The sequence below is a fragment of the Alosa sapidissima genome, chromosome 12, assembly GCF_018492685.1.
Source record: "Alosa sapidissima isolate fAloSap1 chromosome 12, fAloSap1.pri, whole genome shotgun sequence".
NCBI lineage: Eukaryota > Metazoa > Chordata > Actinopteri > Clupeiformes > Clupeidae > Alosa > Alosa sapidissima.
The window spans coordinates 32087947-32105446 of record NC_055968.1 but is presented as its reverse complement, the minus strand read 5'-3'; the positions used below and the strand labels follow the sequence as shown (position 1 = coordinate 32105446).

General features: G+C 43.0%; 2 protein-coding genes across 3 annotated transcripts in view; both read left to right on the top strand.

Annotated features, from left to right (window-relative positions):
* The window catches only part of dlg1a (discs large MAGUK scaffold protein 1a), a 52743-nt gene extending 50625 nt beyond the window's left edge, over positions 1–2118 (top strand). For both annotated transcript variants that reach the window (XM_042056528.1, XM_042056527.1), the window contains exons 23-24: positions 34–125; positions 415–2118. In XM_042056528.1, the coding sequence (XP_041912462.1) occupies positions 34–125; positions 415–509 (187 nt within the window). In that variant the 3' untranslated portion in view covers positions 510–2118. The remainder of the gene's footprint in view (positions 1–33; positions 126–414) is intronic.
* Positions 2119–5422: 3304 nt separating this feature from the next.
* The window catches only part of meltf (melanotransferrin), a 20971-nt gene continuing 8893 nt past the window's right edge, over positions 5423–17500 (top strand). Inside the window, exons 1-9 of the mRNA XM_042056529.1 lie at positions 5423–5742; positions 6040–6191; positions 8093–8192; positions 8519–8701; positions 9081–9237; positions 10010–10077; positions 10755–10939; positions 12498–12660; positions 14051–14202. Of these exons, the coding sequence (XP_041912463.1) occupies positions 5691–5742; positions 6040–6191; positions 8093–8192; positions 8519–8701; positions 9081–9237; positions 10010–10077; positions 10755–10939; positions 12498–12660; positions 14051–14202 (1212 nt within the window). The 5' untranslated portion in view covers positions 5423–5690. The remainder of the gene's footprint in view (positions 5743–6039; positions 6192–8092; positions 8193–8518; positions 8702–9080; positions 9238–10009; positions 10078–10754; positions 10940–12497; positions 12661–14050; positions 14203–17500) is intronic.

The window sequence follows — 17500 nt, the reverse complement described above, 5'->3', positions numbered from 1 at the left end:
CGTGTGTGCTGACTCCTGTGTTTTCTCCTGCAGGGAGCTAAATAAACGGCAGTCAGAGGATCAGGGACGTAAAACCCTGGAGAGAGCCATGAGGCTGGAACAGGAGTTTACTCCACACTTCACAGGTTAGAACACACACACACACACACACATTTCTCTTTGTCTCTTTGCAGTAGAACATCTTTGTCTCTCTGTCTGTGACGTGTTTTCTATTTCATCATTGTGTGCCTTAAAGCACAGCACTGACACACACACATTCCAAACCGAAAAATGAGTATTTTTAATCTCTGCCTTGTACTGTATATTCACTCTGTTTGGTGATACCTCCTTCCTCATCACTAAAATTAAAAGGATCCCCAACTAGTACAAACTGTTGGCCTGCTGACTACAGTACTGTGTTGTCCTGTCTTGTAGCGATGGTGCAGGGTGACACCCTAGAGGAGGTGTACAGCCACGTGAAGCAGATCATCCAGGAGCAGTCGGGACACTACATCTGGGTGCCCACCTAGGACAAGCTGTGACTCCCCCAGACTACAACTCCCAGACTGCATGTCACCGGCTACACTTCAGCACACAGACTACATGTCCCAGACTGCATTTCACAGGCCGCACATCAGCACACAGACTACAGCTCCCAGACTGCACTTCACAGGCACAGGCACATCAGCAAATAAACAGGTCACAGTGTACATGTCCCATACTACATATCCCATACTGCATTTCACATACTACATATCCCATACTACAGTCCCACACACTATACTATATATTACATGCTACAAGTCACATACTACAGGTCACATACTATAGGTCACATACTGCATATCACATTCTAAAGGTCCCATACTACATATCACATACTAAGGTCACACACTACCCATCACATACTACATATCGCAGGACATACTACATATCACATTCTGAGATCACATACTACATGTCACATACGAAGGTCACATATCACAGGTCACATACTACAGAACACACATACTACAGGTCACATATCACAAATCACATACTACACCAGAAAGTACACATAACATGCTACATGTCACATACTATGTGTCACATACTACATGTCAGCCCACATGTTAAATACTATGTGTCAGACTACACGCCTTCATTTCTGTTTTACTGAGTTGGTCTAACTCACAACTGCCCCATATCGTTCTCTATTGCTTCCTTTTATTACACCTCTCTCTATCCATTATTTCTCTCTATTTTATTACACCTCTCTCTATCCATTATTTCTCTCTCTTTTATTACACCTCTCTCTATCCCTTATTTCTCTCTCTTTTATTACACCTCTCTCTTTCTCCTTTTCTACTCCTTCCTTGTATCATAACTTTCTCAATTATTATTGCTCTCATTCTACCAATTATCTTTTATTCTTTTCCTCTAACTTATCTTTCTCTTAGCTCTCTCCCATATTTTATTCTCTCTCTCTCTCTCTCTCTCTCTCTCTCTCCCCATGTCTCTCTCTCCCAGGCTGCCCTGTGTGCTGTTATGTTATTGTATGATTCCTTAATGTTTAAGGGAGGAGGGAACTGTTGTTTACTGATGGCATTATTAGATTTTTTCTTTTCTTTTTTTAAATAACAGAAGTAATACCTTGTAAGTTTGGTGCACTAAAAAAGTTCTGAAGCATAACTTTGCACGTTGAGCATGTTTAGACTCATTTCTCCATTGCTATGTTGGTTTTCTCTCAAATGTATTTTTTCAGAGATGTGTTATCTAAGAGAAATGTATCAATGGCACACTCTTTCTTTGTATCATCTTTTACTTCCATGTGGACTAGGACATGGAATACTCACTCTCTCTCTCTCTCACACACACACACACACACACACACTCACACGCAGAGGGTTGTTTCTCTGTGCTCTGCATTGCATTCCTCTCTAGCGACTCTTCCATTCATGATTGTGTTATCAAGTAAAGGTGCTTTAGCTACGATCTGACACACATCACTGAATGATGCTACAGGTGTTTTTGTGCTCATGGGAAAGAGAGCACCAATGCAAAAATTGAAGTGATTCATTGTACACTAAGAAACTGAACAGATATTTAACCATCAGTAAACTGCCTATTTTGTTATAATAAAACACTAATTACGCTTTACTTACACAGCTTGTTGTACTTTTCTTGTGACCATGAATGACCATGAATGACCTCTACTTCACCCTTTCCTACCGTCCTATTACCTCACCTGTCCTGTGGTTTCAAAGTCAAAGTCAAAGTCAAAGTCAGCTTTATTGTCAATTTCTTCACATGTTCCAGACATACAAAGAGATCGAAATTACGTTTCTCACTATCCCACGGTGAAGACAAGACATATTTTACCAATTTTAAGTCCACAGACAAACATAACATTCAAGTAAACAAAAAAGTAAGTAAATAAGTAAATAAGAGGGCACATATAATAATGAAAAAAATAAGAGCAGCAAAATTTAGTTGAAATTGAATTGAAATTGAATTGAATTGAAATATTTGTCAGTAGGACAGAGAAATTCTAGCCATCCCTCAGGCGTGACTCTTACAGAGCTGCAGCCGCCACCCAGCTAGAGAATATGTTTACATTTTTACATACAGAAATACACTGAAAAGACCGGTTGATAGTCATTTATAGCAGACAGTGGATGCTACATGTGTATTATATAGTAGCAGAAATAGTAGCAGAAATAAAAATAATGCTATTATTCAGCTTGTTGATTTATAATCATTAAATGAATAATCGTTATGGATTTATGGCCATTATCAAAAGCAAACTGCACAAATATAGTAGCAGCTCTGCTTCAGCGCCCCTTCAGATGTTCCTAGTGTCAACACACAATCAGAACTGCGCCCCTTCAGATGTTCCTAGTGTCAACACAAAATCAGAACTGCGCTACGGCAGCAAAACAATGCAACCATTCTGAGGCAATGTGTCCTAGCCGTTAATAATAATAATAATAATAATAATAATAATAATAATAATGAGCTTTATTTGCATAGCACCGTTCATACACAGAATGCAGCTCTAAGGGCTTTACATTTGGTTGACCCTAAACCTAATCTAACCACGCTGCAGTGAGGTGAAGACAACCCTAATGCCACTGTCAGAGATCAGCAACATGAAAATCAGTGTTGCAGAGTCAGCAAGACTGACTCCAGTCAGCGAGACGTCAGGCCAGGGTCCTGGAGAATGCCTACTGGTGTAGGGAGTGAGTTCGTGCTGATGCCAACGAAAATAGAACAACCTGTTTTATCACCCTGAGTATCAATCAGATTTGTTTTATTGCCCCCTCATTTCCTAAGCAGGAGGGCAATAGACTTGAACCTGCTGACCCGACCAAGTTCATCCTCTGCCACCCACAGCAATGCTGACCTTATGGAGTAATAAAATACAGGTGCACAGTAAGCATTGACATGTAACTGTATGTTGACTATGTAACTGTGTGTGTGTGTGCGTGTGCGTGCACGTGTGTGTATGTGAGAGAGTGTGTATGTGTGTGTACATGTGTGTTCACCAGTGGCGGATATTGACATGAGCGTCATGGTCAGCTGTTCAGGGCGGCACAAGCACTAGGGGTGGGCATATCGATCCAAATATCGATAGTATCGATACCAACATTGGTATTGGTATCGGATCGATACCAGCGTGATGGGATCGATACTTTAATTTCAGTTCACTTCCAATATCTCTAAATTTGTTCAAAATGCATTGTTCCTGTTTCACCAAGGGCTAGCCTACAGTCAAGCAAACCATTCCTTTCACATCTTGCATGCCCGCTTTGCAATGTTTCGTTGCTGAAATGTTTGTAAATTATTAACAGTGGAAATCATTAGCATATTGATGTTTTATTCACGTCATAAATCATAACACACTGTTCGGCCCCTACATAAAAGTATATAAACGTTTTTTAGTTACAAATATCAGTATTGGTATCGGTATCGGCAATACTGGCCTTATATTTAATGGATATCGGATCGAAACCAAATTTTACAGTATCGCACACCACTAACAAGCACTCAAGTGCCCCAGCTTGAGAACATTTTTCATTTGTATGATGTGATTTCCTGTATTCTGGTGCATTTTGGGGATGGCAAATACTAAATTCAATCAGATTCATAGCCTACATCCTGATGTGTTGATATTGAGGCAATGATTCCATGCAATGGCTTGGGCTTCAGGGCCCCCTGACTCCTTGGGCCCCTGGGCCTGGTAGGTCCGTGTAGTAATCCATCCCTGCTTGTGTCATATCGTCATCTTAACCCCCTTTACTCTCTACCCCCCTTTTTTATTTTTATTTTATTTGCTTGTTAACTTATCTGTGCTTCACAGCACTTTGGGTCAACTGTTATTGTTTTACATGTGCTATATAAATAAAGAGGCTTCATTTGACTGTCTCATAGGAGTGAAATCATACTTTGTATAAGTACTTATAAGTATAAGTATATATACTCTTTTAATCCCGTGAGGAAAATTTGGTCTCTGCATTTATCCCAATCTGTGAATTACTGAAACACACTCAGCACACAGTGAACAAACAGTGAGGTGAAGCACTAATCCCGGCGCAGTGAGATCCCTGCAACAACAGCGGCGCTCGGGGAGCAGTGAAGGGTTAGGTGCCTTGCTCAAGGGCACTGCTGGTCGGGGTTCGAACCGGCAAACCTCCGGTTACAAGTCCGAAGCGCTAACCAGTAGGCCACGGCTGCCCCAATTGTGGCCAGAGTAAGAAATCATCTCAATTCCAGGAATCTTTCACTTAAAGCAGAAGTCCATGACAAGACATGGAAGATAACGAGCCTCTGGAAGAATGTGTTACATTCAGGATGGCTGAGAATGATTCATCTCCACACTCTGCCAGTCTACAGGCAGCTGCAGACAGAGAGTTGAATTAGGGACAGGGGCAGATCTACGGGGTGGCGATTTTGTTTACCTTTCTTAAAAATTAGATCTAATCTGAAAAAATCTTTCTGAAAACATTAGATCTTGGGGTGGCTTGGGGTGATCTAATTTGACCCTAATAATGCAGGCCAGAATGTAACATAGCAATTTCCTCCTAACACACGTGTGAAGTCCTGTGCTCAATAAAGGGCACTGAATGGGGGTTCTCCCAGGGCGCCATACAAGTTAGAACCGCCACTGACATTCACACAGTCGCCTGCCTCATAGGAGTGAAAATCATACTTTGTGGCCAGAGTAAGAAATCATCGCAATTCCAGGAATCTTACACTGAAAGCACAAGTCTGTGATAAGACATGGAAGATAACGAGCCTCTGGAGTTATGTGTTACACTCAGTATGGCTGAGAATGATTCATCAGCTGCAGCCAGAGGGGTTGCATTAGGGACACATAGGCAGATCTACCGGGGTGGCGATTTTGTTTACCTTTCTTAAAAATCTCATGTCCGGTCAGGGGGGGAAAGTAGGTGTGTGCCCATAGTTTTCCAGACAGTCGCGCGGTCGGTGAGGTGGAGCTCGTGTTGAAAGACCCTCTGTGCCCCCGCTGGCCTCGTGCCACATAGACGTGTCACTTCAGGTGTGGCCTCAGCGGACAGTACACACCGTCTGTGCAGTAGGTCAGTATTTGGCCTGTCTGAAAGAGTGTGAGACTGCTAATCAACCAGCTGTTGTGGACCTTTGAACCCGTTTCTAGCGCATATAAACCCACTGGAGAAACAGCACGCATCTTGCGCCCTACCGGCACCATGGCTGTCTTGGTTGTCTTTCTCGGAGTATCCCTCCTTGCCGTACAGATGGGTGAGTAGTAGCCCACGCATTCTGGCGCCTCGCAAGTACATATAAAATCAAGACTGCAATTTCTGTATGCTACATATCGTTTAAGTTAGGATTTATAACGCTAATATAATACAGTAGGCTCGCAAATCAACGATTTGCAAATCAGACTTTCGTACAACTTTTAAACTTTAGAAAATTTTAAACGTTTAAAATTCCCCCTGTAAAACGTGTCAAGCCAGGTAGACTACGTTTGGATGTTGTAAGTGTAGAAGTATAAGTAACCAGTCCTCACTGAAAGTATTGACTGTTGCGTTGCAGTGTGCGGTCAGAACATTCGCTGGTGCACGGTGTCTACGAAGGAAATGGAGAAGTGCAAGGCCATGTCGGTGGCATTCAACGCAGCAGCCATCCGCCCTCTTCTTAGCTGCGTGGCGGAGACGTCAGTGGTCGGTTGTGCCAGCCTCCTCAAGGTAAGGACACGACCATGAGACTAGGGAGCAGGGCTCGAAATTAACTTTTTTTCTCAGTGTCCCGAAGCTGTCCCGAATTCTACTTGGCACTGTCCCGGACTTAACCACCAGTGTCCCAAATTGAAGTTTTTTTCCCATTCTACATAATAAACAGCATAATAATCAGTAACTTGCATCACTTAATTAACTCGTTCTGGTCCACCATGTCAGATCTGAACAATTTATTAAACACCATTTTATTAACATTAATCATCTGCTGTTTCACACAACACTCATTTTCAGAGATTGCGCTTTTGGCTCTTTTTTGAGGTTGCACTAGACGTTCTCATTGTCCATCGTTTTGACTGACAGGGTTGTAAAACATTACGTCAATAATCTATTTTCACGTGTCTTTAATTTCAATGTCAGTTTGGTGTGATGTCATGGCCACAGATCTCAGTGAAAACAATTAGCGTGGGAAATTACCACGAAGCTGTCAGATAGGCTACTCTCCTGCCGTGCTCTCACCCTCTTGTGCACACTCAAATGCGTTCCCAATTAAATAAAGTAGCAAAGCGGAGTTAGATCTGCTGCAACTATCCCGATGTAACAAGCTGTTTTGACATTGTAAACGTTCTCTAAGAAGAGTGTAAAGCAGTTTGCAGTAGCCACAACGTCGTCTATTGATGGAAAACATAGCGAGCGGTCTATGATAACCTAAATGCTCGGCAGGCCAGATTAAAGTGCGTGGCGGGCCGGATCTATGATAAACTAATAAATGCTCGGCGGGCCGGATTAAAGTGCGTGGCGGGCCGCAGTTTGGACACCCCTAGCCTTAGAACTGCCACAGCGAAATGTCAAATGCTAACTTAAATAACTGTTATCATTGTTATAGGCTACCTTGCAACACTATCGTTTTGTCAAATCGCAGTTGCAGTAGGCTATTTAGCTCAGCATGATATTGGTGACGTTTGTCACTGACAGAAAACACGCAGCGTTTTAGTCAGAGAGGACTGTCATCTCGTCTGTCATGAAAACAAATGCCATTTACCTGCCTGCTAGTTAGGTAAGTTAACCTCTATATCGGAAAGTGACCCATTAGGCCTACCGCCGTCACTTAATATTCATTTAACCAATTAAATGGCGGATTCCTAAGGAAACGCAAGCACCCAGCCCATTTGGGTATCTTACTATATTTGTACCAAAAATAACATTGTAGCCTACCATGATTTGAAGAGCAGTAGCCTAAACAGTGTTGTAAGGCTGCGTGTAGGCTACAAAACCACTTATTTACAGATCAGCTGGCTGACGCTGCTTTTGCCAGCTGTCCATTACGCCAGGTCAAATGTTGTATAATTTTATCCAGACGAGAAAGATACGTTTAGATTCCCATGTGAACAGTTTAGGAAAAAAGTACCTATTTTGAAATTTGCTTTGCCATTTTTTCTACTGTCCCAGAGTTGTCCCAGACATCATTCTATTGTGTCCCGGAAGCATTTTTTATGGTCCCCGGGACGTCGGGACATCGTTAATTTCGAGCCCTGCTAGGGAGGTTACATCCGGCACGTAAGCTACTGAAGTGTCCCGTTCGCGTTGAATCTGCTGCAACTATTAACTTCCACTGTGATCAGTGGAGTTGGCTACACCAGATGTGATAGCGGCGCTTTTGCGCGTCGCGAACAGAGCGCTTCAGTTACGCGCCTGGTGTAGCCTCCCTGTAATGTCTGACTGTCCTCAGAATGTGATTCGAACTTTTATTGTCTCTATGCATTATTTCAATAATATCAGCAAATGATCATGTATTTTATGAGGTGTCAAAGTCCAGTTCAACACTGATTTTTTAGAACAGTCATGAATTGCTGTGAATGTTTGCTGGAGGTGTTATCTAGAGAATAAATGTTCATGTTCCTGCTCTTTCCCAGAATAAGGAAGCGGATGCCTTTTCAGCCAGACCCACAGACATTTATGATCTGGGCAAACTGGATACCCTTAGGATTGCTGCAGGAGAGTCTGACCGTGAAGGTACACGACCTTATCTTTTATCTACTGCAACCTGCTTATTTGCAAGTGTTGCCCTCTGAACCCAAATACAACAGTTTGAGAGAGAGAGTGAGACAGACATCTTGTTTCACGGCACTAGAGCTGAGTGAGGCTGTCCTAATTAACAGATACATAAGAGTTTATCAGGTAGACTAAAACTGTGGACTTGATTAGCTCAGGTGTTTTACAATATTGTGTCACTGCACCCACAATGCATCACTCAGCAGAGCTGCCAACTCTTCATGTGGTCAAGGGTTGGGGTACACTTTTGAGTTCAGCTCAAGGTTGTCATGGTGACTGTCACACAGGTGAGGGGGTTAGCTACTATGCCGTTGCCGTGGTGAAGAAGACCTCCACGGTGACGGTGAATAGTCTGAAGGGCAGGAGGTCGTGCCACACGGGGAAAGGTCGCACTGCCGGCTGGAACATGCCACTCGGGTACCTGATTGACAGCGGCGCGATGTCCGTCATGGGGTGTGACGTGTCCAAAGGTAAACGCACACCCCACCACACACATGAACACACACACAGTACACCACGCATCATACACAAATGCACACAATAAACAAACATAGACACACACACATACAAACACAAACATACCATATATTCCCCCTACCTGCATACACACACACACACACACACACACACACACACACACAAACACAAACACAAACATACCACACACACACCAAACATGCTTACATAAAGAAACAAACCATTCACACATACACATACACATACACATACACATACACTGCAGTAATACACACACACACTCGGTTATGCCCAACATTCTTCCTCTGATATGTGTGTGTGTGTGTGTGTTTTGTGTGTGTGTGTGTTTTGTGTGTGTGTGTGTGTTGTTAGGCCTGTCTGAGTTCTTTAATGCTAGCTGTGTTCCTGGGGCGAATGGGCCGGGGGATCCGGCGTCTCTGTGTTCTCTGTGTGTGGGAGACGGAACGGGGAATCACCGCTGTGAAAGCAGCGACAAGGAGAAATACTACGCCTACAAAGGAGCCTTCAGGTCTGTAGGGAGCTGCCCTCGCTATTCCCCCATGTCCCCCCATATTCCCCCATGTTCCCCCATGTTCTCATGTTCCCCCATGTTCTCATGTTCCCCCATGTCCCCCCATATTCCCCCATGTTCCCCCATGTTCTCATGTTCCCCCATGTTCTCATATTCCCCCATATTCCCCCATGTTCTCATGTTCCCCCATATTCCCCCATATTCCCCCATGTTCTCATGTTCCCCCATGTTCTCATGTCCCCCCATGTTCTCATGTTCCCCCATGTTCTCATGTTTCCTCATGTTCTCATGTCCCCCCATGTTCCCCCATATTCTCATGTTACCTTATGTCCCCCCCATGTTCTCATGTTCCCCCATGTTCTCATGTTTCCTCATGTCTCCCCATGTTCTCATGTTCCCCCATGTCCCCCTATGTTCTCCCATGTTCTCATGTTACCTCATGTTCTCATGTCTCCCCCATGTTCTCATGTTCCCCCATGTCCCCCTATGTTCTCCCATGTTCTCATGTTACCTCATGTTCTCATGTTCCCCCCATGTTCTCATGTCTCCCCATGTTCTCATGTTACCTCATGTTCTTATATTCTTGAATATAAGCGTAGTAAATTTTCTTGAATTTCCCCTAGGGATCAATAAAGTATATCTATCTATCTATCTATCTATCTATCTATCTATCTATCTATCTATCTATCTATTCTCATGTTCCCCCATGTTTGCATGTTCTCATGTTCTCATGTTCCCCATGTTCTCATGTTCCCCCATGGCTGTGTAGATGTCTAGTAGAGAATGCAGGGGAAGTGGCCTTCATCAAGCACACCACAGTGCAGGAGAACACAGACGGTGAGCAACACTGCACGGTCATCCACTCTCTCAGACACACACACACAAACACACCACACACACACACACACACTCTCTCTCTCTCTTTCTCACCCTCTCCCTCTCTGTCACACACACACTCTGTTGGACACACAAACTCATCTGAGTGAAGAGCACTCACTGGTGCACTTTTCTTATTGTACTCAATTGTTTTAAATTGCTCTAGAATTGATGGGAGAATTTTAAAAAAAAAGCTTTAAACTGTTTACCATGTTGTAAGTTGCTTTGGCTAAAAAGCATCAGCCAAATGTAATGTAATGTAATATAATGTAATGTAATGTAAAGTCATGTAATGAGTGTGCAAACCACTAGGGGGACTCAAAAAGCCACCAGAACACACACACACACACACACACACACACTTAGATATGTAAGCACACTCACACACACACTTAGATGTGAATACTCACTATGTACACAGGCTAATCCTTGTTTGTGTGTGTGTGTTTGTCTGTGTGTGTGTGTGTGTGTGTGTGTGTATGTGTGTGTCGACATCCTCACGTGTGTGTGTGTGTGTGTGTGTGTGTGTGTGTGTGTGTGTGTGTGTGTGTGTGTGTGTGTGTTTGTGTGTGTGTGTGTGTCTGTTTGTGTGTGTGTGTGTGTGTGTTTGTGTGTGTATGTGTGTGTGTACGTGTCAGGTCAGGGGGATGCGTGGGCGAACGGCCTGCGGTCTGAAGATTACGAGCTGCTGTGTCGTGATGGGACACGTGCCAGTGTGAAGGACTTTCGCCGGTGCCATCTGGAACGGGTGCCCTCACGGGGCATCGTCGTGGGCAACCACGTCGACCCCACCCAGGTGTATAACATGCTGATGGATGGTCTGGTATGTCTTATTGCAGCCTCTGTGTGTGTGTGTGTGTGTGTGGGGGGGGGGGGGGGGGGGGGTCATATCCTGATCCCACCCCATCTCTCTCTCTCTCTCTCCCATTCACTTCCTTACTGTCCTATCCAAATAAAGGCAAAAAGCCCAAAAAAATCGATCCCAATGCCCCAGTGCAATGACAGGGACACTGTACTGTAGGAGATGATGAGACGTTAAACCGAGGTCCTGACTCACTGTGGTCATTAAAGATCCCATGCCACTTATCGCAAAGAGTATGGGGTTCCCCGGTGTCCTGGCTAAATTCCCGACCTGGCTTACTCAATCTGGCCCCCTAATCATCCCCCAGTGTAATTGGCTCATTCACTCCCTCAATCTCCACCTGAAGCTGGTATGTGGTGAGCGTTCTGGTGCACAATGGCTGCCGTGCATCACTCAGGTGGGGGCTACACATTGATGGTGGTTAGTGAGGTTCTCCCTTAATGGTCAAGCACTTTGAGAGAGAAAAGCACTATATAAATATAACATGTTGTTGGGTGAGGGTAGTGTGGTGATGTTGGGTGCGGGCAGTAGAGGGCAGTGTTGTGTTTGGGTGGGGTAGTTGGGGGCAGTATTGTGGTGTTGGGTGGGGTAGTAATTGGTGGTGGCTAGTGATGTTCTCATCACCCAGGTGGGGGCTACACATTGATGGTGGTTAGTGAGGTTCTCCCTTAACGGTCAAGCACTTTGAGAGAGAAAAGCACTATATAAATATAACATGTTGTTGGGTGAGGGTAGTGTGGTGATGTTGGGTGCGGGCAGTAGAGGGCAGTGTTGTGTTTGGGTGGGGTAGTTGGGGGCAGTATTGTGGTGTTGGGTGGGGTAGTTGGGGGAAGTGTTGTGTTTGGGTGGGGGTAGTTGGGGGCAGTATTGTGTTGTTGGGTGGGGGTAGTTGGGGGCAGTATTGCGGTGTTGGGTGGGGTAGTTGGGGGCAGTGTTGTGTTTGGGTGGGGGTAGTTGGGGGCAGTGTTGTGGTGTTGGGTGGGGGTAGTTGGGGGCAGTATTGTGGTGTTGGGTGGGGTAGTTGGGGGCAGTGTTGTGTTTGGGTGGGGGTAGTTGGGGCAGGGTTGTGTTGTTGGTTGAGGGTAACTGGGGGTTTGCACTTACAAAGTTCTTTCCCTCACAGTGTGGAGAGAGTATTGGTCTCTTTGGGGCAGATACTTATTGCAGTATGGAAGGAGGGGCAGCTCTGACTATACCTCCCCTGTCATACAGTGACCACACACATGTTGCTCTTTGGGTACCAATAATTGTTTATTGATTGGTTGGGAAGTAGTGCTGGCCTGAACATTTAATCTGTGTTAGGAGTTATTGGATTAGATAGTTTCAACACCAACTGTCTTGGACTTAAGGCTGAGTTTTTGGGATTTGAATGGTTTAAAGTGTAGCGAATTCTGAGGGCTTCATTTTAGATTAATCTAGAATCTTAGTGATCTCTTTTGAATCTTAATCAATTCATCTCTCTCTCTCTCTCTCTCCCTCTCTCTCTCTCTCCCTCTCTCTCTGTCTATGTGTCCTGTAGAGGAAATCTGGCTTTGGGATGTTCCAGTCGAGCAGTTTCGGTGGTACTGATCTGCTCTTCAGCGACAGCTCCGCAACCTTCATCAAGGCCAACGATCAGCACATCGACTGGATGGGCCAAAGATACTACCAGGCACTCGCAGCCATGGACTGCTCCAGTGCAGGTGACACATGAAAATTAAAGTGAAAGTCAGAAAAATTATCCAGTGCAGGTGGCACTCGATTCGAAGTCGAAGCATTTATTGTCATATGCACAGTTAGAATGCAAGTTTATTTTTTTGGCGCGAATTGTGTGCAACTTCAGGCAATTCAATGTGCTTTACAGAGGACACATAAAAAAGTACAGTCAAACAAAGATGAATGAAAAGTGGAATAGAATAAAATAGGTAAAATACAGTAAAATAGTAAAATAGAATCAAAAAGATCATAAACAAATCATAAAAATCTTAAAGGAAAATTCTGGTATTTAGCACTTTGAGTCCCTTTTCTGGTTTGTTTTGGATGAACTAGAGTGGTGGACACCGAAATTTTGACTTGATTGGTCCCGTCTCGACTTTTCTGACTCGTTTTGAATCCCCTTTGACCACTCAGAGTGGCTGCCTGCAGGCATACTGTAGGCTACTCAAACATGTCCAAAAACAACCCTTAACGTTCGTTTTGAAAACTGTGCAACTCACCGAGTGGTTAGTGGTGTTCGTTGATTATTAAAAGCAAATATATCAGCGCAATGTATGATTTCCAGCCGTCTTATTTGCTATTATGGAACTGTTTATTCAGACACCTCACAACCGCTCAATATTTGAACCTGAAGCATAGATGGTGGCGCAGTAATATCAATGTGCAATGAGTCTTCCAACAGAAATCAATGGGGTTTTACAGAATGCCAAATAAAACACGACAGAAACTGTATTTCGCTTCGGTACTTGTTTTGGAACATCAATGAAAACCACTAACCACTCAGTGAGTTGCACAGTTTTGAAAACTAACGTTAAGGGTTGTTTTAGGACATGTTTGAGTAGCCTACAGTATGCCTGTTGGCAGCCACTCTGAGTGGTCAAAGGGGATTCAAAACGAGTCAGAAAAGTCGAGACGGGACCAATTATCAAAATTTCGGTGTCCACCACTCTAGTTCATCCAAAACAAACCAGAAAAGGGACTCAAAGTGCTAAATACCGGAATTTTCCTTTAAGGACACAATGCAGACAGGTAAAAAAAGAGATACAATTAAATAAAATAAAACAGTTTCTCTACACAATTGAATTCTTCCTTATCATCTGTGCTGTGTGCTATGCCAGGAAGTTATAAATTAAATATATATACAGAAAAGGCCAAGAAGTTGTTGGGGTGGTGGATATCCAGAGTGAATAAGCGGTCGCGTGGATCTGTCGGGGTGGTGGATATCCAGAGTGAATAAGCGGTCGCGTGGTAACAATGCAAATTTCTCCATTAAAGGATTATCTTATCTTATCTTCTCTTTCTGTGTGTGTGTGTGTGTGTGTGTGTGTGTGTGTGTGTGTGTGTGTGTGTGTGTGTGTGTGTGTGTGCTTGATGCAGACATCCCAGAGTTCCTGCGCTGGTGTGTGTTGTCCAGTGAGGAGCAGAGAAAGTGTGTAGCCATGGCCGAGGCCTTCAACTCCGCAAGCCTCACACCCAAACTCCAGTGCGTCTTTGGAGACTCTGTGGACCAGTGCATGCAGAAAATAAAGGTGAAGTACACACACACACACACACACACACATCAGTTCTTCGTTGTTCTTCATTGTTTCTAGACATAACCATCACATACACATATGGCATATGGCAATAACCTGACACTTCATGGATAAAACACCATGACCATCATGCTGTAGTTTCGGCAAAAAACAATAGACAACTCAAAGATTAAGGACAATACCCCATATGCATCCCCCAGTCTTTCCTGCTATTGGGGACATTGAATTATGTCCCTGCAGAAGCATAGGCAAATACATATCACATACCGTATTTTCCGGACTATAAGTCACACTTTTTTTCATAGTTTGGCCGGTCCTGCGACTCAGGTGCAACATATATATATATTTATATATATGTTTTTTTCCTCTTCATGAAACATTTTTTGACTGGTGCGACTTATAATTAATCTGACTCATTTAATCAGGTGACAAAAAATTGTATAGATCTCCGTACCCATACAGGAATACTTGCAGTATGTTGGAGATTGCTCATGTCTCTGTTTCAGCTGTGAATGTGTTCCCAATTTGACAGTCTGGATGTATTTTTAGCTCCACTGCAAAGGTGGGGGCCTTCAAGGTCACTCTCCTCCCTAGAGTTGATTTACTGTCTTATAATTGTACTTACCCTTTGAAACTGTTATTTTTTATTACCTTGACCATGAGTCCATTAATTTATCTCATTCACAGTAAGCATACACATTAAGACTTTTCCCTTTAATGTTTTGCACCAAGGAGTAAAGGAGTAAAGGAGTAAAGGTGTAAAGGTGTAAAGGAGTAAAGGAGTAAAGGAGTAAAGGAGTAAAGGTGTAAAGGAGTAAAGGTGTAAAGGTGTAAAGGTGTAAAGGAGTAAAGGAGTAAAGGTGTAAAGGTGTAAAGGTGTAAAGGTGTAAAGGTGTAAAGGAGTAAAGGAGTAAAGGTGTAAAGGTGTAAAGGTGTAAAGGTGTAAAGGCTGTAAAGGTGTAAAGGTGTAAAGGAGTAAAGGTGTAAAAGTGTAAAGGTGTAAAGGTGTAAAGGTGTAAAGGTGTAAAGGCTGTAAAGGTGTAAAGGTGTAAAGGTGTAAAGGTGTAAAGGAGTAAAGGAGTAAAGGTGTAAAGGAGTAAAGGTGTAAAGGTGTAAAGGTGTAAAGGAGTAAAGGAGTAAAGGAGTAAAGGTGTAAAGGTGTAAAGGTGTAAAGGTGTAAAGGCTGTAAAGGTGTAAAGGTGTAAAGGAGTAAAGGTGTAAAAGTGTAAAGGTGTAAAGGTGTAAAGGTGTAAAGGCTGTAAAGGTGTAAAGGTGTAAAGGCTGTAAAGGCTGTAAAGGTGTAAAGGAGTAAAGGTGTAAAGGTGTAAAAGTGTAAAGGTGTAAAGGTGTAAAGGCTGTAAAGGTGTAAAGGTGTAAAGGCTGTAAAGGCTGTAAAGGTGTAAAGGAGTAAAGGCTGTAAAGGAGTAAAGGTGTAAAGGTGTAAAGGTGTAAAGGAGTAAAGGTGTAAAGGTGTAAAGGCTGTAAAGGTGTAAAGGCTGTAAAGGTGTAAAGGTGTAAAGGTGTAAAGGTGTAAAGGAGTAAAGGTGTAAAGGTGTAAAGGTGTAAAGGTGTAAAGGTGTAAAGGAGTAAAGGAGTAAAGGTGTAAAGGAGTAAAGGAGTAAAGGTGTAAAGGTGTAAAGGTGTAAAGGTGTAAAGGAGTAAAGGTGTAAAGGTGTAAAGGAGTAAAGGCTGTAAAGGTGTAAAGGTGTAAAGGTGTAAAGGCTGTAAAGGTGTAAAGGAGTAAAGGTGTAAAGGTGTAAAGGAGTAAAGGCTGTAAAGGAGTAAAGGTGTAAAGGTGTAAAGGTGTAAAGGTGTAAAGGAGTAAAGGTGTAAAGGAGTAAAGGAGTAAAGGAGTAAAGGTGTAAAGGCTGTAAAGGCTGTAAAGCTGTAAAGGAGTAAAGGTGTAAAGGTGTAAAGGCTGTAAAGGTGTAAAGGTGTAAAGGCTGTAAAGGCTGTAAAGCTGTAAAGGAGTAAAGGTGTAAAGGTGTAAAGGCTGTAAAGGTGTAAAGGAGTAAAGGAGTAAAGGAGTAAAGGAGTAAAGGTGTAAAGGAGTAAAGGTGTAAAGGAGTAAAGGTGTAAAGGAGTAAAGGTGTAAAGGTGTAAAGGTGTAAAGGCTGTAAAGGTGTAAAGGTGTAAAGGAGTAAAGGAGTAAAGGTGTAAAGGCTGTAAAGGCTGTAAAGGCTGTAAAGGTGTAAAGGTGTAAAGGCTGTAAAGGTGTAAAGGTGTAAAGGCTGTAAAGGCTGTAAAGGCTGTAAAGGTGTAAAGGTGTAAAGGCTGTAAAGGCTGTAAAGGCTGTAAAGGTGTAAAGGAGTAAAGGTGTAAAGGTGTAAAGGCTGTAAAGGCTGTAAAGGCTGTAAAGGTGTAAAGGTGTAAAGGAGTAAAGGTGTAAAGGTGTAAAGGTGTAAAGGCTGTAAAGGCTGTAAAGGTGTAAAGGTGTAAAGGCTGTAAAGGTGTAAAGGTGTAAAGGAGTAAAGGTGTAAAGGAGTAAAGGTGTAAAGGTGTAAAGGCTGTAAAGGTGTAAAGGTGTAAAGGTGTAAAGGAGTAAAGGTGTAAAGGCTGTAAAGGCTGTAAAGGTGTAAAGGAGTAAAGGCTGTAAAGGTGTAAAGGAGTAAAGGCTGTAAAGGTGTAAAGGAGTAAAGGTGTAAAGGTGTAAAGGTGTAAAGGCTGTAAAGGCTGTAAAGGTGTAAAGGAGTAAAGGAGTAAAGGTGTAAAGGTGTAAAGGCTGTAAAGGCTGTAAAGGCTGTAAAGGTGTAAAGGTGTAAAGGAGTAAAGGTGTAAAGGAGTAAAGGTGTAAAGGAGTAAAGGCTGTAAAGGTGTAAAGGAGTAAAGGTGTAAAGGTGTAAAGGTGTAAAGGAGTAAAGGAGTAAAGGTGTAAAGGTGTAAAGGCAGTAAAGGTGTAAAGGTGTAAAGGTGTAAAGGTTGTGAGTTTATTTGCACTCTGACGTTCGGATCAACTTATTACTCATCACTTGCCTTTCTCCCTTGGTTTATGTTTTTTGTGTTTTTTGTGCTTTTTGTTTTGTGTTTTTTGTGCTTTATGTTTTTTGTGTATTCACAGTTCAGTTCAGTGGCCTTGTTTCAGGCACGTGAGCTGCTAACTCCTTAGACCACAGAGCTACACACTCTGCACAGTTATTTTTAGCTCAACTTAGTACAAAGGTAAAACATAATAGCTTTCCGTACTTTCTAGAATGTAGAATTCAGTGTTTGTCTTTTGTTGAGTTTACTTGCAGTGTAGCACAAATTTCAGCAATTCAAGTATAGTTTACTTGCTTGTTAACTAATCCCCCTC